At 39.0% G+C, this 21326-nt stretch overlaps 1 protein-coding gene across 2 annotated transcripts in view; it reads left to right on the top strand.

Moving 5' to 3' along the window:
* Window positions 1-21326, top strand: part of HOMER2 (homer scaffold protein 2) — a 109962-nt gene that overhangs the window by 53871 nt on the left and 34765 nt on the right. For both annotated transcript variants that reach the window (XM_072148328.1, XM_072148327.1), the window contains exons 3-5: window positions 540-671; window positions 9899-9991; window positions 19683-19822. In XM_072148328.1, coding sequence (XP_072004429.1) covers window positions 540-671; window positions 9899-9991; window positions 19683-19822 — 365 coding nt within the window. The remainder of the gene's footprint in view (window positions 1-539; window positions 672-9898; window positions 9992-19682; window positions 19823-21326) is intronic.

Raw genomic sequence — 21326 nt, 5'->3', positions numbered from 1 at the left:
CTATTAAAAGAACAACTCACCTAGCTGTAAAAGTCCTCCAGTAACTGCTGCTGCAGCTTTGGTGGTTATACTGTGTAGCTGTGTATTGTCCCTGGGCAGGTCACTGTACCAATCATTAGCCTGAGTGGTGACCTCCATATGCTTTGCATGTTACTGCTGAGGTCATTCTGTATTATGCCATTCATGAGGTCAGCATTGAGGCTAGTGATTGGTCCAGCAGTTACCGGCCCATAGACTGTGCAGGACAGCCTGAGCTGCAGCACCAGTTCAAGTCTATTAAGTGAGCAAAAACCCAGAACAATTGCATGCTCTTTCCATTCTACCTTACTTGTGTGGTTGCCTCACCTGGTTTTGGCCTACAATGATGCATTTACTTAAAAACTTATTGGAGATGTAAAACAGGGTTCTGTACAAGCAGCATTGTCATCCAAACCATTTATTGTTTTCAATTGTAACTTTAGACTTGAGATTTAATATGCAATTTTTGTTTTAAGAAGGGCCACCTGCACACTGATAGTCAGTCCTGTTTTATTTTACAGGTAATTATAAACAGCACAATCACACCCAATATGACTTTCACAAAAACATCTCAGAAGTTTGGCCAGTGGGCTGACAGCAGAGCAAATACAGTTTTTGGTCTTGGATTTGGATCTGAGCAGCATTTGTCCAAGGTAAGTGTTCTGGTATAAAATGCTTATAAAAGTTTTTTCCATTTAAAGAAAATGGTACTGTGTAACGTTTCATACAGGAAATAGGGAAGTTTGCAGGAGGTCTGTGTAAAATATGGAACTATAGGGTTCAGCAGTCCAGTGTAATTTAAATACTGTGCCATTCTGCCTCTCCTTTCATGGAAAACAGTGTTATACTTTAGAAAGGCCTGTTGGAAGTGGCAATTAGCGATACAAAGGTGACTATGCTACTCTCTCGGGTACAAAACTTCATGACAATTTCCCGCCCAGATGTCTCCATCTCCATGCCCGGCCCTTAAAAATGCCATAGTTACTTGCAGTTTAATTTTACCTGGATAAGAGCTCTGTCCCACACAGTGCTCCTAAATAATACATATATCCTATACAACAACTGATTATGCTGTGCCCCCCTGCAATATCAAATATGCCCCTCACAATACATCTGGCCTTGTTGCATATATCAAATATACCCTTCATTTGACATATGCAGGGGCGCAGTGTGGTGGCTTACTATTGGCTGACCCCCCACATATATCAGATATATCCCTCATGGCACAGCTAACCATGCCATGCTCTTGCATAAATCGAATATACCCCTCATAGCCAAAATAACCACCCTGTGTGCCCCCACATATTTCAGATATTCTCTGTGCCGGTCCGTCTCATTCTCTGTGCCGGTCCGTCTCATTCTCTGTGCCGGTCCGTCTCATTCTCTGTGCCGGTCCGTCTCATTCTCTGTGCCGGTCCGTCTCATTCTCTGTGCCGGTCCGTCTCATTCTCTGTGCCGGTCCGTCTCATTCTCTGTGCCGGTCATACATGCATACATACACACACTCTCAGCTATATAATAGATTTATTTGAATTCCTATATAGAATATATAGCTTTCCTGAAATAAACATATTCGAGTCCCACTCAAATTAACAATGTTATACACTGTCCTCAAAAATGTAATTTAGCATTTAGTGCCCCACTCACAAAATAATCATGTTATATTGCAGCACTCTTGTCTAGCTTTAAGTTTATAAACCCCTCAAATTACTTGTATATAATTTATGTTGCTGAATATAATATATGTCCGTCACTTATATACCGCTTGAATTCATTGTTCAGGGCGCTGATTGAGTTACTTATATTTTATGTTGCAGCCCATCTGCATCCATAATATATCGATTAATATACTGTAATTTGAGATATTTTGTGGCGGATCACTTTGCCAGGCTGTCCCCGCACTCACACACACAATTATATTTGTACTAATCTCCCATTATGAGCAGGTGAATAATATTCCTTTTGATGTTTTATATTCTTGTGTTGCAGAAATATATTGTATGTGTATATTTGGTACATGTAATTACATGCTTTCTCACGCAGAACCTCTCGTAATGTGCATATACTGAAACATGTAACTGAAGTCATTTCCTTCTTGGTAAACACAACATGCATGAATACAAAGCAGCATAAAAAATAAATAAAAACCTTACACCTAAAATAGTCTTAGTTGGATTGTGAGGAAGGCAGCTTAGAAATAACACTGCAAGTAATTCCCATAGCAACCTCCTACTTGACAGAACATCTCACATACATGTCCTCCTACATTCATTAGAAAACATTGTCTGGTTTATCCAGACGCTTTCTATAAGATTGTGACTTGACTTTTTTCTCTGGATTTTCATATTCTCCATTCATCTTTTTCTCCATTCTAGCAAATATTTAGCTCTTAGTTGGGGGAAAGACAGAGGCTGAAGTAAGAAAGGAGTATAATGGAGGGCTGTAACAGATTTACTGTAGTCAATATGCAGTAATTGGAGCTCAGTGAATTGTATATACTCCAAAGCATTAAAATTGCAATACCAAGAACGACAAGCTGTATTCAAACTTCAACGCCAAGAAGGAAAAGTGGAAAGGTGCTGAGCTGCATTACCAAACACTGCCACTGTAGATTGTATGGCGCTGGGCTTGGTCAACTGTGAAGAGGCCGCAGTGCTCGTGTAAAATTTGTGGTTTCTTCAAAAAGCGGATTGTTGGGTGTTAAAATCCTACCAATGTTTTATCACCTGTAAGGACAGGTGATAAAATAACACTGGATACGCCTTCAATTAGGGTAGCAGCTATTGTAATATTAAACATGGCTTACAAACACCCTCCATCAAAGATAATCCATTACTAATAGAGTAACTGTCCGCTAGGAGTCATTCAAATTGTACAAGATTAGACCGGCTGCACACTAATCTGTCCAGTCTGTGAAAATGGACCTGTATATTGGCCCTATCACGTGGACTGAACACAGTGAACAGGATGCGAGTCCTTGCATCATACAAAAATATGATGCAAGGACTCTGTCTCCCAGCTGAACTGCAACGTCAGGACTGTACTGTTTCTTACAGTACAGGGCTGCCAGAAAGGTATGATATGTCTTTATGATAAATGGACTCCTGTCCAGACATGTATACAGGTCTGTTTCCAGACTGAACACATACATTTGTGTAAAGGATTTTTGGGAAGAATGCTGCCGTTTGTGTCCATGATTTTAAGGATAGTCCGTTTTAGTAAAGAACATTCCCATGTTAATGTCAACATCTTGTGTTGTGACTCAACATCTTGTCAGTGACTCATTTGATGTCACTGACATTTAGGTAACAGATCTTTTTAGGTAGTGTTTTTATATTGTTATCTTTTAATCAGACCAAGATATAGTTTATTGTATTAAAACAATGATTCTTTTTTGTTTCTCTTTATCTTAATTTTTTTCAACCTTTTCCCCCCCGACTTCTTTGACTTCTGGAAAGCATGCATTTATTATCTTGGATGTAGCATTCACAAATGTGAAACAACTTATTTTGTGATCTTGTGTTATTTACATTTTTTTCCCAAAATAAGATTTTTTTTTTAATTATTCTTTATCCTTATATTGGCGCAGAGTGATAGGGCAATTGGGTTCCCTAGGCAACTATCTGAGCCACAATGTCCAATGCAACTCTTGAATTGGTGACTTTTTGAAATCTGTCTGCTGGATTATCTGACAATAGATGGTACTCTGTGCAAGTGAAGTTGGCACGCCCCCCTTCTACTGTGTAAGATTACAGTAGGCAGAGGGAAGGAGAAGGGGAGGGTAGACAGTGTAACAGCCTGTTAAGCTGCAGCACATTGGGGATCTGGTAAGCCTTGTAGGAGCCCTTTAGCCTCATAACCATAAATGTAAAAGTTTATTTTAGAAGGAAGGAGGCTATGGATATCAAATATAAAAAATTACCACAGTCGCCTAATAAAAAAAATATATAATAATAATTCCTTTATTTATATAGCACACACAGAACTTGCCAAAATTTGCACAGAACTTGCCAAATTGGTCCCTGTCCCGAAAGAGGGTCACAATCTAATCAACCTACCAGCATGTTTTGGGAGTGTGGGAGGAAACTGGAGTACCTGGAGGAAACCCACAAAATCACGGAGAGAATATACAAACTCTTTGCAGATGTTGATCCTATGCCTAGAACTAGGAGTAGTTGTCCCTAGTTTCTCATGCCTGATTTTTATGGTAGATTTCCTTTAATCAAAAAATGGATTTTTTGATTCTTCCTTCATCTATTTCCCTTGTCACTTACCTTTAGTGGTGCTATTTTAATGCTCTGTCTTTTGAAGCCCTTAAAAATGGTATACGAGCGTTTGCCCCATATTACCCGCATTATTCCTAAAGTCTTTGCGTAGCTGTCAATGAATACATAAGTGCTTGTTTCCAGGTATGAATGCTGCAGGCAGCATGGAGACACAGTCCCATTTTAGCTGAGAGGACTATTAGCGGTGCAGCTAAGCACCCTCCGGCTCACACTTCACATCCATTCTTCCTAAGTTTTATTTTCTTCCTGACAAACAATACACACTGGTGTGCTGTGCCGTGGAATAACAATCCTCTATTGTTCAACATATTGTATCAAGTGAGAAACAATGTCAATTTTAGTTTAAAATGGATGATGCCACAAACTGTGGGGGGCCAAGTAAATTACAACTTGGTTGCCAGATGAAGTGATTACAAGTTGTTTTTTAATTGCAGCAATTGCATCTTGAGAATGGTAAGGGTTAATCTGTGTGTTTTACTACCATAGCAACCAATGCATCACTGAAAACTAATGATGGTTTAAGAAGACTACCAAACCGACTGCTCCAAATTCCTAAAAATAACTTAATTGTTTGTCTTAAGCTGCCGTCTGAACTGACATCACACTACATGCCTGTATGGCTTTTGTAGGGCTTCCGTTTCAGTGTTATAATAACATGGCCTTTTAAGCAGATCTTTAAGTAGACATCACACTGTCTGGGCAGTTGTGTTTTTTTTTTTTTTTTTTTTTTGGAAACTAGTATTCTTTTTCCTGTAAATAATGGTAATGAATGGAACAACACCTAGTAGTAATAATAATGGTAATAATAATATATTCATGTATATAGCACCATCATATTCCACAATGCTGTGCAGATCATGTGGTACATATACAAACAAAAGAGATCTGAAGTATTTTCTTAGGATGCATTCTCATTTTCTATATTGGGTTTTATTTTCATTTGAAAGTTTGATATAATTTGAATCCAGGATTTTGACCTGTCCACCAATATCTTGTTTAAATATTCTCCAGTTCAAGTCATGTCATTTGACAAACCTAGAGGTTACAGTTTAATATGCCTGATCCCTCTTTCCACCCTGTAAATATACACTGTATACATAAATTTAGTTGGTAGCCAAAACATACAAGAGCAAAGTTGGTTACTCTTTTATTGCATCTCTGCCATCAAAATTGGAGAACTGTTGAGATGTAATCTTTAGGCTGGGTTCCCAGGAATGGAAATTGGTGCAGCACATGCCAATAATATTATAGTTTAAATAAGTTTTATTGAGTTTTCAATATTTTACCAAGGTTTCAGTAAAAGGTTTTGTTTGTACACAGCTATATGTCTGAAATATATTCACATGGGAGAATAGTTAACACAAACCAACAGGAACACTCCACAAGATAGGAACTGTGGATATGGTTCTGGTTGGCCGCAGAACAGATGAGACGTAAAGGAGTTTGAGCACCATATTTTAGAAGGGCAATGGATGGGAGTTGTACCACAGTTTAAGGATTTTTTTTCTTAAAGAGAACCCGTCAAGCAAAATAACCCCCCTCAACTAAATATATTTACATAAACTGCCATTAGAAAGCATTGCCTCTATCCCTTCATTGTTCCTCTACATTCCTGTAAACCTAAGCAATGAGGTCCTAATGTTGTATGCAAATGACCTGGGAAATGTCCAATGAGTCATTAGCATATTCAAGCTGTCCAGCTTATTCATGAGTGGGAGACACAGCCACACCCCCCAGTGCTTGACTGACAGCCTGTATAATGCTGGCGCTCCCTGCAGCCTGTGTGTGTGTGTGTATATGGGGGAGATACAACAGCTCCAGGATGCAGCCATGTTATAGCAGAACATGTCAGGTACTTGTGTAGCTGATGTCTGTGTATTAGGAGGATGCAGCATGTCAGCAGATGCAGCACAGTAGCAATGTTTTTCTACACATTACACACAGACATGAGCAGGGGGAGGAGAGGAGAGGGGAGGGTTAACAGGGGTGACATCTGACCATGTGACCCACCACATTTGCATAATAAAGAAATGATGATTTTGCAATGATTAATGTATGAATTGACTAGATAAAGGTTGTGATGGGATCCTTGTGAGCTGCTCCAACAGGTAGTAGTGACAGGACAAGTGACACACACCTGATGACAGGTGTCCTGTCACATCTCACAGACCACTTATATTTTATCCATCCCAGATTTTGGCTTTACAAGCTGTATGCAAAAACTGAACATGGAACCTTACTGAAAGGCATCAGAATAAAAACTGAAAGTTAGTATTTTGGACAATTAAAAAGAGCAGCAAAAAAAACAGTGACTTACTCATAGATCCAGTCACCGTGACCGTGGTTACCTTCTTAAATTTGTTATCCATGGCCTCCTTCCTTCTAAAATAAACTTTTAAAATAATGCTAATGAGGGGCTTTGGTGGGTGTTTCCACAGCCCCTCAGTCCTCCAGATTCACAGGCTGTTAAAAATTAGCACAACGTGTCTCCGCCACCCCTTACTGTGTCCCCCACCCTCAAGCAGCAGAAGGAAGTACAGGAAAAGAAGAGACCTACTCTGCTCATTGTAACAGCAAGTGAAAAGACATAACTGAGGATCTCTGGAAACACCCAGAGCCCCAATGACTCATTAGCATAATTTTCAAAGTTTATTTTAGAAGAAAGGAGACCTTGGATAACAAATTAGAAGATTTCCACAGTCAATGCCCCAGGTTTATCATGCTGGATCTTGATGGTAGATTTTCTTTAATAAAATCTGCACTTGAACAATAGTATCTTTAAACCGATCGCCTTTAGGAACAGCAGAGATTCGCCAAATCGCATTTCCTCCTCTTAATTGAAAGGCGGATGGAGAAGCCTTCATAATGTTAGATTTAAAACTAGAAAACCTCAGAGAGCATTATATTGCCTGTGGTTGAAATGCCAGGTTTATTAAATGTTTCCTGCCTCCTGCTGATCGTCCTTTTATACAGCCCTGATTGGAGTCAATCAATAAGTGTCAGATGTGGCTGTTTAACAACTAGTAGCCAATACACCCACAAAACATTTGTGTCTCAGCAGCACCTGTGCTATTTCCCCATTAATTTCCTCAAAGAGCTCCAAGAAATTATTCTCATTTGAAAAAAGCAACCTAATTACCGGATTTGCGCAGTTTTAATTAACAATTTTGTGGCCATCACACAAGTTCAATGTTAATCGGCTGGTACATTGATCAATGGAAGACCGCAAAGAATCCTTTCAAGATTGCTTAAAGGGGTAATTCAGCATTGGTGTGTAAATGTTTTTATCCTTGTATAAATTCCTTGAATTCTTTCTCTGTATCATTTTTAGTATGTCTGCATGCTGTCATTTTAATAAACCCCTACATTGTTTATTCCTAGTAAGCGTTATCTGGTCTTGTGATGGACACACAGGTAAAGGAGTGAGGAGCCCAGCAATTGTCTGTCCATTACAGATTTATATTCAGTTTTTATTGATTTTCTGACTCGTATGAAAAAGGAAAGAGCCCATGTGCCAGAGAATTTAATATTGTGGCGCAGCAAACTAGTCCAACTAATAGGAGGTGCAAAGTACAACTCTAAGGCGCGTAAACGTGCTATATTGTGGAATGATCTCAAGGGCTGCACACAAGGCAGTAGATAAGAAGTCCTTGCATTATGTAGAAATATAATGCAAACATCTGCCGGCTGTAAAGCTGCGCCCATATCTTTGGTGGGTGAGCAACACCCTTATGATGATGATGATGATGATGATGATGATGATGATGATGATAATAATAGACAAGTCGAGCTGCAAACTAAATGCTGAACAAAATATCTCCCTAGCAGCTTTAGGTAAATACTGCCTTGCAGTCTGAATAATAAATCGGACAATAAATAAAAATGCATTGGTAACCTGCTTCTATTCATTTTATTTATAGTCATTTTTTAAATCAGACATTAAAAAGTAAGAACTTTCACCACTTCCATCAATTCCAACTCTTTGCATCCTTTAATATATGCCACTCAACTGAATTTCCTCTGACTGCCAAGCAATCAATCCATTACTGAATGTAGACTGATTCATTGATCATTATCTGATCATGTTTGAATAGTGTTCCATATGAAAGAGGCAAATGATTGCACTAGTGTATTATGAAAACCCTGCCCCTCTGATGTGCCGGATATTTCGGGAGACTCCAGCCCCCTTATCCGGTGGAGGGGTTTCTTTGGTGTACACCAGGCCCTACTTGGCGTAGAATTACACTTTAACCTAAGACTAATACATGCCTGTACACTAGCTATAGCCTGTCCCCGTTCAGCCTGTGTTACCCCAATCTGCTGCTAGGTATACCCCCATTTGACAGCCCTTCAAGCCCACTTGGCATGTAGATTACATAATTAATCAAAAGCACTGACTTGTAACAGATTAGAACTACTAAACAATGCTATTTAACACAGGTTTATGCTTTCCTAAAAAAAATTGTACATGGTATTTTAGAAGCTGTGCCAACCTACACGTGGCATTTGTAATATAGTCATTGTCTGTGTAATTAATAGTATCTCCTTTCATGTTGAGTTTTATTATTCCCCATAAAAGAGCATCTTTTCTTAGAATTCTGTATGATGCGGTTCCTTTTTAATTCTGCTTGGATAAATTGCTGTGTGCTACTATTGCTCATAGTGTATATATGCTTCCATGCTCAAGGCCATATGACATGAGTCAGTGCAGGGGAAGACCAGTGCCAGTTGCTTGACCTACCTTTACATCAACCATTTACACAAGCAGAGGAAGACCAAAGTTATAATTTTTCCGGATTCAGTTCCATTATTTGTTGGCATCCATGATTGTTGCTGACACAGGCCGATGCATTGTTGGCACTGTTCTCCATAAAATAAAAGATCACGAAATAAACATGGATCTATAGGTGATCGCGGGCACAGTAACGCGATCTGTGCATGTAGTGTAATGGCTTTACCCTAATCATAATTCTGCAGCCATTCCACGTTCCGCCTCCATTAAATGACATGACATTATTTCCTACTGATATTTTTTTCTGTGTGTTTGGAGTTTTCATTAATCCAATAGACTACAGTACTATTGTATTAGGCTGCACATATACCACACAGAAATGACGAGTGCTATATGTGTTGGCATCCTAAGAATGCATTTCTAAAATGTAATTGTTCAGTCAGTGGCCTGTAAAATACGGCTTTTAACTAGGACTGTTTCAGATTGTATTGGTGTCTTCCATTTGTGTAGTCATACCCTGTTGGCAAGGAGAGTGATAAAGTGCAATATAAGCATAAAGTACTATTCAAGAAGGAGTAATGGAGGGCTGGCGTAAATCAGAGTTGTAAGATGCTGCTGAGTGTAAGAGGCTTTAGGATACGGTCATATAGAAGTTGTATTCATTACATTTTCAGCTACAGAAAAAAAAATCGTTCACATTTCCATTATTCTACTGCACTGGTGTCTGCGAGGCAGAAGACTCCAAGGTCTTCAATACAAATCCTTGCATAAATAAAATTAAGAAAATATACAAACTGCTTTCTTTCTAAAAGATTCACTTAAATTTATTTTATAACTTCATTTTTTCCCCTCTTTCTTGCAGTTTGCAGACAAATTTCAGGAAGTTAAAGAAGCTGCAAGACTGGCCCGAGAGCGATCGCAAGAAAAGATGGAAACTTCTAGTAATCATTCCCAAGTAGGTACTTGAAAATCATACTGATTACATCCACATGGTTTTATTAGGTTCCCTCTGTACTTATGATTGTGTGCACGACATTGTTCACAAAGGACATCTGAGTGGTGGCTTGTAAAAGAGGCCAACAAGATGCTATATATAATGCTGGCCATACAGCTATTCTCCAGAGGGGATAAGCTGCAGCCTGATGTACATGGTAGTGGCTAATTCACTTCTTTCCAGCAAACATTTGTACTAGGAAAACACTGGTTAAAGTGGAGTATAGTGAAATAGCTAGTGAAATCCTACACTGATGCAGGATCATATCTTGGTTAATCCCTGTGCTGAGTGGTTTTGCTGAAAAATCTATTATAAAATTATGATAATGAAGCTCTGTCTCTTCTATGGCTTGTTCAGCACTTCTCCTAGCAAATTAGTTAATCCCTGGGTTGTGCCTGAAGGCAGAATTATCAATTGCTGCACCATCCCTCAGCTGCTGTGTATGAGCGGTCCAGCTCAGGTTGATTAGTCATATCTTGACTAACCTCCATGTTTAATGAAAAGCTTTCCTAAGGTCCTGAATGTTATAATGTTTTTTCAGCAAAACCACTAAACTCAGGGATTAACCAAGATATGATCCTGCATCAGTGTATCTACAGCGTTCTCAAGGTATGTTTGCTTCAAAATGCATCCAATCAAATGGTAGGTTTCCTTTAACACTTAAAGGAACACTCTCTAGTCACTGCTGATTCATTGAAATATACTTTGTGCAGGTCCTGAAGGGAGTAGCATGACTCTTGGTTCTAGCAAGGTCCTAGGAGTGCAATGCAAATGAGTCCTGCTTCTCCCTTCAGGCCCTGCGTCATGTATTTAGTCAAAATTTGCATTGACTGGAGAGTTCCTTTAAGAAATATCAGGCTCTATCTACCATTTGATAAAATAAGCAGCCTGTTGTGTTCTGACTAGTTTGGGCCGTCATAGCAGTTGCTATGGCTGGTACACTGGTAGTTACACCCAGGATTGTAGCTGGACCTGGGGCACTCCTGTGTGAGATGCAAACTGCTGCACAGGGGGAGGGGCTGTCAAGCAATTTGAATACAGATTTAAAAAGCTGCTAAGGGACACTCCCCCTGTGCTCCAAGTCTAGCTACAATTCTAGATTATATTGGTAGGAAAGCACAAGTTTCCAGAGCCAATACCTATTGATGATGCTTCATATGGTCAAAACTGTTAGTAGAATAATTTCAAATAGAAAATGTGGGATGTGCAGATTTGCAGAATTGCCTCCATCTGATCAGATAGATATCTTATGTTGATTCCCCACACTGCAGAATCTGTGTCACAATCTGCATGATCTGCATACCAATGTCATAATTTGTTCCATATCTCTGTAATGTTTGTATTTTGTACTTGTATTTGTATGTATGTGAACCCCTTATTGATTGTACAGCACCATGGAATAATTGTGCTCTATAAAGAAATTATAATAATAAATACAGGTTGTCCCCGACGTAAAACCGCCCAACTTACAAACGTCCCCTGGTGACATACAGAACTCTCTGCCCGCTGGGCAGCCCCAGGCTGTAATTAAGTTTTATTGATAATCTTTGTTCCCATGACAGCAAAAAAAATTTGAAAATCCGATTTTCCAAAACTGATTTTTCTGCACAATTTTATTTTGTAAATCTGCATAAGTTGTTGAAATCACCCCGTTGTCACTCTTCTATATGAACTCATAGGTGTCCATTTGCTCTTTAAACACTACCAACTTTACTCCATAAATAGATAGATAATGTACATAAATAGATAAATCAGATGGTCGACCAACCAAAATCCATTTGTATTCTAGATGGTTTTAATTTTTCCATTGTCCTATAGATCCTTAAATGTTAATATCCCTTTTTTTCAGAAGTTGTGTCCCTCTAATTCATACAGCGAGCTAAGATTTCTATTATCGCAGATTGGTGACCATGACATTACCCCACTAGATTCTTCTATGGTCTTTAAAAGTTTTCAGAAAGTGTGGGATAAGAAAAAGATTCCATCCCTTTAAATGAGTCTACTCCAAGCTGTGCTGATTCCAACAACTAAAATATATCCCAAGGGATATATAGATCCTTTATAAATCCAAAAAGACCCTGTGGCAAAAATATAAACATGCAAGTATGGTACCCCCCCCCCCCTTCATCCTATGGATATTGCAAATTTTTGGTTGTATTTTGCTTCTCTTGCCCTGCCAGACAAAATTAATTTATAATTGTATCCAAACACTTAAAGACTGTGTTTCTCTTATCCAAACTGGAGAGTTTAATAAATGAACTAACCAGTTGAGGTAGCACAACTATATTTATTATCTTCCAAATTTTTTTTCTTTATCTCTTAATGAATGTATAACCAGATTAAACTTTCATTCTTTGAACCATTTATGCCAAAAGATTTACATGACCCTTCACTATAATATCTGTAGTTCCGTTTTGGGGATTTCCACACCTTCATCAAGTGGTAATATAACAGATTTTCTCCTATCAATTCTAAGTCCTGAGAATATTCCAAACTCTTTTATTACCCTCATCACTTAATCGAAGGAGTTCTTCACCATTGTCACCATCAACACTATATAATCTGGAAACCTCCCTCATTTTCATCCCTCTTCCTTAGATACCTCCCCTTTGTAGCTGCATTTGCCCTAATTAGTTGTTTTGTATATGTAACTAGAGCCATAATGGGCCTCTTAGGCTTTTGGTGGGCACGCCATCTGCAAAGCCTATGGTTACAGCCGTGGAGGCGTCTACCTGTACCAGCTGTGTGGACTATGCTGTGTAAGTCCATACATCTAGAGAAGGCACAGGTTATTGAAACCAGCTCAAGCATTTTGATATTGTTGAAAATAAGTCTTGTTTTTCTTAATGGCTCCAAACATATTTATAATACATCACATATTTAAGTATATACTGCAGGCAGAGGCAGGTCTTTCCAGCAGTGAAAATTATACAGATTAAACAGAACCTGTGCATAACTTTTGATAATCCATTGAAACATGTGGAAAATTAAAAATACATCCATAATAAGGAGCTAAGGAACTTGTGTCGGCATGCTGCTTATGATCCTTGTTTTAAAATGTTACCATGGCAACGGAGAATGACTGTGGGGCGCCCACCTACTCACTGCAAAGAGAGGACTATATACAGGATTGGGAAAATGAAATACTATTATCTGTAAATAACATCCTGTTTCCTAAAATGTTAATGCCCACAGTAAATATATGTTTATTTTTTTCATGATGGCAATGCCATGTGGAAGGGGCATCTGTATTTAATCTACAGTATGAACATATAGACATTTGTATATTATATTCATAGGCTTTAAACTTCTCCCAATAAAACAGATCATTCCAACAGGCTGATTTATTATAATTCGGGTGATTAAAGAAACCAGTAGACCGGAACCAACCTTTTAGTGTCACGATTCCTCAGTGTTCTCCCAGGCACTTACGGCTCCACGATCTTGCCGACACGCAAACTCACTCCCTCCCGGGGTGCACACAGAAAGTTCAAGCACAGTATTCACGTCATGAATAGAAAAGTAGAGTGGCACTCAACGGGGTAAAAGCGAAAAACTTTATTCGGGAGACAAATCCAGGGCAGGGGGGATGCACGCCACGGCTAGACGACGGGCCGTTTCGTGCACTAAGCGCTTTCTCAAGCCTCAGACCAGGAGGGAGGGAGTGAGTTTGCATCCTGGGAGGGAGTGAGTTTGCGAGTCGGCAACATCGTGGAGCCGTAAGTGCCTGGGAGAACGCTGAGGAATCGCGACACTAAAAGGTTGGTGCCGGTCTACTGGTTTATTTAATCACCCAAATTATAATAAATCAGCCTGTTGGAATGATCTGTTTTATTGGGAGAAGTTTAAAGCCTACGAATATAATATACAAATGTCTATATGTTCATACTGTAGATTAAATGCAGATGCCCCCTCCACATGGCATTGCCATCATGAAAAAAATAAACATATATTTACTGTGGGCATTAACATTTTAGGAAACAGGATGTTATTCAGGTCTGAGGCTTGAGAAAGCGCTTGGTGCGTGAAACGGCCTGTCGCCTAGCCGTGGCGTGCATCCCCCCTGCCCTGGATTTGTCTCCCGAATAAAGTTTTTCGCTTTTACCCCGGTGAGTGCCACTCTACTTTTCTATTCATGACGTGATTTATTATGTTGTTCATGACCGGTCACTAGTGAGATCTGTGAGAGCCTAGTGATGACTTTGTGACGTACTGATCTGTCATTCCAGTTATATAATCCCATATGTTCCTAATCAGACTTTGACCTAATGGATTTTCCCACGGTAATTCACTGTTGCAGGTTTTTCTTGAATATGCCTCGTTTTAGAACTTCAGAACATTGACTGAAATCTGCAGAATGACGTTAGCCAATTCCTCCAGAGAGAATATGCAAATAATATACCTCTTAGTAGAAGAAAGCTGTCTCCTAAAGATCCTTTTTAATGGAAAACGGATAATGGTAATATCAGCTATGATGAGCCAAGGCAGAAGTATAAATTGGACAGTGGGGCCCCCTCAAGATGATCAGTTATGTAGGCTGAGGGTATTCCAAAAATGTTCTGAATTTAGTTGGAATAAGATAGCCTTCTAAAGTTAAAGGAGTTGTTTGGAGGTTGGAAAACATGGCTGCCTTTAACATCACTACAGTGGACTATGGTTTGTGCCACTATTGCAGCTGAACTTTATAGAAATGAATGGAGCTGAGCTGCAATACCACACACTACTCATGGCCAAGTGGAGTGCTGTTTTAAGAAGAAAGCAGATATGTTTTTCAACCTCTGGGCAATCCGTTACCATCTTAAGGACCTCTTGTTCCTGCATAGTCTGTTCTGAAAGTATTCAGAACACAGAACATTGCTCAAGTAACCCCAGAGGCCAGTGATAAATGATGAGCAATTGACCAAATAAAAAATGTCCTCCCTTCCATTTCAGTGGGGGCCAGAATAAGGGATGGAATGTGTGGAGTTTTAGAAGAAGAATTGGGCCTATTTGGTTATAAGGCTTTTATTAAATTTGGAAAAATTATAATAACCCCCCCGTTCTAAGCACATACACATGAGAAAGGTGGTGGGACTGGCTGACTGTCTTATGTGAATGTAGTTCTTACAACTCTTTGACATGATGTTAGAGCAGTGATGTTGGAGTGTTGTTCAGCAGTGATGAAACTTACCGAATCATTTGTTCTCCTGGGATATAAACTGTTGCCAGAGGTGTCTGTCCACATTGAATACATCAGCACACATGAATACCTGTAGTCCAGAAAAAATCTATGCTCCACAAAGCCCACAACACATGTATTTACCGATAAGTAGACTATGCCTCCCGTCTCTACATATTGAACAAATAAAAAACAATTTGATACTAAATTACATTTTAACTATACCAATAAAATTGTATCATAGTCACTAGGATATAGTCGTAACAATCCAGTTTAAAAAATAACGTATACAGAAATATTGCACATACTAAATCAATTTCATCATAGTAACCCACAGTATATAACCCTTAGGCTATATTCACACTAACGTATGGGGGACGTATATACGGCCGATATACGTCCCCCATAGGCAGCAATGGGCGCACGGCACCCTAGGACCTGTCCTATCTTTTCCCGTAATACGGCGCCGTGCGCCATAGGTTGCTGTGGAGAGGGGCGGGGGTGAGCTGCGCTCACCTCCTTCTCCTCTCCCCGTACACTGCCGTTGCCCGCTACGGTACGGTACGGGCGGGCAACGGCAGTGTGAATATAGCCTTAAGGTAACTCTGCAAGGGCACACATCATCACAGTTAGATACCAACCAGGCTGCATGATAAACTCGAAACCTAGGACAGTGTTGGCTAACCTATGGCACTGGTGCCAGAGGTGGCACTCAGAGCCCATTCTGTGGGCACTCAGGTATCTTCAGGTATCTTCCTGCTGTCCCAGACAGCCCAGGACTTGCTGTGCACAGAGCTATTTTAAAGTGACAGCGCTACTTGGGACTACTGGAGGAGTGGGAAGGTGTGGACAGATCTGGATTATCATTGTAGCTCCTGCTCCGGCCTTGACAATTCTTCCTGTTTATGGGACCCTTAGGGAAGCAACAATGATCATCCAAATATCTTTTATTTTCTGCTTTATTGTTGTCCTTAGGGTGCCGGTATTAATGTGACTGAGAAGGGAGTATAAATCAATAATTACATTTTTGTGTTGGCACTTTGCCCAAACTACAACCAAGACCCACTTATTTGTCACACTCTGCCTCTAAAAGGTTCGCCATCACTGACCTAGGATGACCACAGCACCCCAAGGGTGATTAAGTGATTTTTTTTTTTTTTTAAACCAGGATTGTTACCACTTTTGTGTCCACCACTGTGGATTTTAAGGCCTAAACAGTGGTGGACATAAAAGTGGTAACAATCCCAGTTGAAAAAAATCATTATATCACCCTTCGGGTGCTGTGGGGGTGTGGTCATCCTAGGTTCTGAGTTAATCATGCAGCCTGGTTGGTATCTAACTGTGATGATGTGTGCCCTTGCAGAGTTACCTTAAGGGCTATATACTGTGTGTTCCTATGATGAAATTGATTTAGTGTATGTAAAATGTACTGACTATTTCTGTATACATTATTTTTTTTAATTGTGCAATATGTAGAGACTGGAGTCATAGTCTACTTATAGGTAAATATAGTTATGTGCTGTGGGCTTTGTGGAGCATAGATTTTTTTTTTTTCTGGACTATAGGTATTCATCCCTTTTATATGCAGTCTGACCATGTGTGCTGATGTATTCAATGTGGACAGCAGAGTCCAGACACCTCTGGCTACCGTTTATATCCCAGGAGAACAAATGATTCGGTAAGTTTCATCACTGGTGAATGTAATATGTACTGACTATTTCTGTATACATTATTTTTGAACCGGGATTGTTATGACTTTTTTGTCCACCACTGTTTACGATTTTTAACTCCTAGTGACTGATGCAATTTAACTGTTCCAATAAAATTGTAATGCAGTATAAAATATATATTTTTTTATTTAATATGTACAGACTGGATGAATAGACTGGAAATCTCTGTGCCTCACAAAGCTATCCAAAATGAATAAGCATTACAGCATGTAAAAACAGCATGTAATCTATGTATGAGTTCAGGTGTCTCTAAATAAAAGAATCTGTATTAAAGGCCTTAGACATCCCTGTAAACTCACAACCATATATATACTTCCTTAGTGTTCAGAATGTACTTTGGTATTGTAATAATATCTTCAGGTCTTCCCGGGTTGTTTTATTGTATTAAACAAATGTCATTGTTACACCAAGTTATTTTCATGGAGGAAGTTTTCATCTTTGAATGTAAAAGCTTTATGATTAATATGCAAAATGCATGAGAAGGCTGATGAATATGCACCATTACATTCATGCCATCACGTTTTACTTAAATTTTTCATGGCCTGTGGCATACAGTTCTGTATGCAAGTAGTAGAATGTGCTCCTACTCTGTTCTATACTTCAGAAAAATTAGATGACTTTTAAAAATGTCCTAGATTTATCACAGGGGCTGATGCTGACTGATACAGGAACATATAGGTGGTATAAATGTGTACCAAATGTAAAATACATTTATTAAAAGACCTTTTGTCAGGTTTTTTGCATATAAGCCACAACCATGGAACATTTTGATAAGTAAATCTCATCCGCTGAGTTTATGCAGGGTTTGTATCTGATGACAAATTTATTTTATGGTTTATCAAGTATAAAAAAAAAGAAAACTGCAGAAATTGGGTCCTGCCATTGTCACCAGGTTGCGTAGTCCCTCATAGCAGAACACTGTGGTCACAAGTAATAGATATAAAGGTCTCTAAGGATATATCTTTCTTTCATTTATAATATTATTAGTGACAAAATTCATCCAATATTCTGCTGAAAATTGTGAGAACCAGGAAAAAAAAAGAGGTTATATTTCCATTATTGTATAATTTACCTTGATAAATGTTTGTTGCTTTCAAGCTCATTTGTTTTTGAGTATATTTTTGTAATACTGAAATCTCATGGTACTTACACATGGTAAGTACTATACACATGGTATTTGCATTGCATTTCCAAATGCAATGCAAATGCCCAGGGTGGGTCCTAGCCGATCGCAACCACTTTTACAGTGAAACTGATGCAATTGGGGATCAGCACCCGGTGTTTTGCATGATACGTTTCATGTGCAATGCGTGCAATTGGTAACCAGCAGCAAGTGTTATTCATATATACAATGGAAAACAAGGGTGCTGGTTACCGATCCTATGCTTTCACGCAAATGTGATCGGCTAAGCCCTGTCCCCAGTCATTTCAAGAATTACCTTATTCTGCTGCTGTAATCAACACTGAAAGCAGAGACAAAAGAGCAGCACTGTTCTCTGTGTAGTAGCTCTGCTCCAATTTACAATTTCCTATGTTGATCCTCACACGTCAAACATAAATGGCCAATTGGTCAGAAATTGGTGTGTGCAAACCAAGATTAAAGGTTTTACCACTTTTTTTTTAAAGGACAGAACCCTGGTGTTGTAAAAATGATACATTATAATTGCCACTTTTCTGCACTCCACTCCAGAATGGCACCTTCCATCACCACTGGCCTTTATAGAGAGGTTCATCAGGGATATCATGTTGATTGTGAACACCAACTTCAGCCTGAGGCCGCAGACATAGGTTGTAGTGGGTGCACACAGTTGTTTGTCTTCCACCATTAAGTCTCTCTACGCCAACAGAGACCTAAGGTGCTGTGCTGGACCACTACCAGTGGTCAGTCCTATAAAAATTAACAATTTTTGACAACCCCTTTTTAAAGCTGGTAAACTCCTTTCAGTGTTTTTCTGTAAATTATTTATTTAGGATAGGTCTGTAAACGACATTTTGAACCCTCCCAACAAACAAAATAAATGTAGTCAAACTTCTTTAAACCTCTTTCAGCTTATGTTAATACAATACATTAATCTTGACTAGTGGACACATTTTTATACATTATTCTAAAGCAAAAAAAAATTTAAAACATCCCTTTCTGCTCTTCCAGTGTTTGCTTACTTTTAACATGGGGATGACCTATACATAGAGGTGGTCACTACAGTACTACAATCATTTAAGATTTACTAGCTTTGGCTATGACTGCACTGGGGTGATCTTGGAGAGAACTAGTAAATTGCCCAGGATTTCCGGGAGCATGCACTGTTTAATAGATCCGGTGCCCCTCATCTTGACAGATCATTTCACAGCTTGTTCTCCAGATTTTTATGAATCTGCCAAATCGGAAGTCACACTCTTGTACCGTCCTTATTAACACAGCTTCATAAAACAACATATACGCCTGCAAATCCTTCTGTAATTCCTATCATTTTTGGAGCTTACATACTGACAGGCGTGGATTTATCTCTTGCAAAATGCCTCTCTGAAATCAAATCACATAGCTCTTGAAAGGAAAATGTAAAACTACTGTTCTAGCCTGTATATCACATCTCAATACTTGCTGTCAACAGTCTGTCTTTACAGCAACCATTTCTACGCGCGTTTTCCCTGCAGTACCTGACATATCTAGATATACATATGCACGTGTACAGTTATTTAACATGGGAACATACTAAAATGGTAATCTCTTTGTTTATATTTCAATTGATCATGCATGTACTTTCAGGAATCAGGACGGGAAACTCCATCATCTACTCGAGCATCCAGTGTAAATGGAACAGATGATGAAAAGGCTTGCCATGGCGCCCCTCCGGACTCTGAGCTGAAGACTGAAAATGATAAGTTAAAAACTGCCCTAGCACAAAGGTAAAAAATATTTAATAATGCAATGGTCTTCATTCTGTTGCCCATTATTAGAAGTGCCTGTACCCTTTGTGCCAGCTACACACAGATCTGGTGTACATAATATCAGTGTCATGAAAATTCAGAAAGGTAATTTTATTGTATAGTAAAGCAGTGAACTGTATAATAATGTACTCTCGCTACTGCTATACATATTAACTTCAGATCTTCATGTTTAAGTTAAGTAACCATCTGCTAAGAATAGGATAATATAATGAACGAACCAGTTTTTTGGAAAAAAAACTGCAAAAAGAACTATGGACCAGACAAACATTAAAAAATTTGAATAATTCTGCCTTTAATCTTATACTTAGTATCCTGGTTAGGTATGCTAACCACAGCTGGGGGAGCGCTCTCTGGCTGGAGGTGCAATCCCCACTGTCTAGAGTTTAGGTATTTCACTAATTCTAGATATTGCCACCCCTGGTACTTATGTCAAGTTGTAAATACCCAACGTTCTGCCAAGTTATTATGCAGATGCTCTATCCGGCAACACTCTGACCCAGTTAATAGCAGAAGGTTTCGGTTGGAACAACCCCTTTTTTTTCATGTATTTGCCGGTGGTGTTCATCCTTACTATTTCCTGTGACCCGTCTTGGGTGAACATTTTTTTTCCTGCGAAAAACATGCTACTTTGTCACACTTTTTTTTGCTACCTAAGGACACATTCAACTATTTGCGTTTTGTTACTATTTGTGGCCACACAGTAGTTACCGTATGTAGTGCTTTAAGTACACTACTACTACTTCTAGAGTAGCACAACACAAATTGTTTTATGAAAATAAGCGAAGAGTGGACAAAACTGCAAATGGACCTACTGCCTGATTATCTCTGTGATATTATCCATTAAAGTTGTCCCTGATGGAGCCAATATCTACTGTATCGCTTGCTTTTCTTCTGACTTTGGTTATAAATAGAATAGCGTTGTATTATTTTCAGCCTTGAGCTATTGTCACTTAAATCTTAGAGGGACACGGTCACCATTTATCCAGAAGGCAAAATGCATTATGGTGTATCCCACGGGGCATAGCATGAGCAACGTTTCCCTGGAAAGTCGCAGTAAATTAAGGTGACATTGCTCACTGCTCACATATGAGGAATAACAAAAAAGCCATAAGGAATCGCTTCTTCTTGGCACTGAACATACTATTGTCTTTGACGGTCTTGAATCTGTGTAAAATTTGCCCTCGGAAAATGGCACCCCCCCACCAAAGAAATCTTTATTAAATTGTTGACATTTACAACAGAAAATATTATCGCTGCACACTTCTTAAAATCTCAGAGGTCTAGATGGAAGAAAATAGGAGACTGTATTTGAATTGCCATATTATTTAGTTGTAGTTTATTCAGACCTTGTTGTGAATATTTCATACCATGATCCTCCTCTTCATGAAATACAGGCAAGATCTTCCTTGTTTTATATTCACTGGGAGTCAAAAGACACAAATATTTATTTAAAGGCATTGTA

This window comes from Engystomops pustulosus, chromosome 4 (genome assembly GCF_040894005.1).
Source record: "Engystomops pustulosus chromosome 4, aEngPut4.maternal, whole genome shotgun sequence".
Lineage (NCBI taxonomy): Eukaryota > Metazoa > Chordata > Amphibia > Anura > Leptodactylidae > Engystomops > Engystomops pustulosus.
Note: the sequence above shows the minus strand (reverse complement) of the source record. Positions and strands in the feature narration are given on the sequence as shown.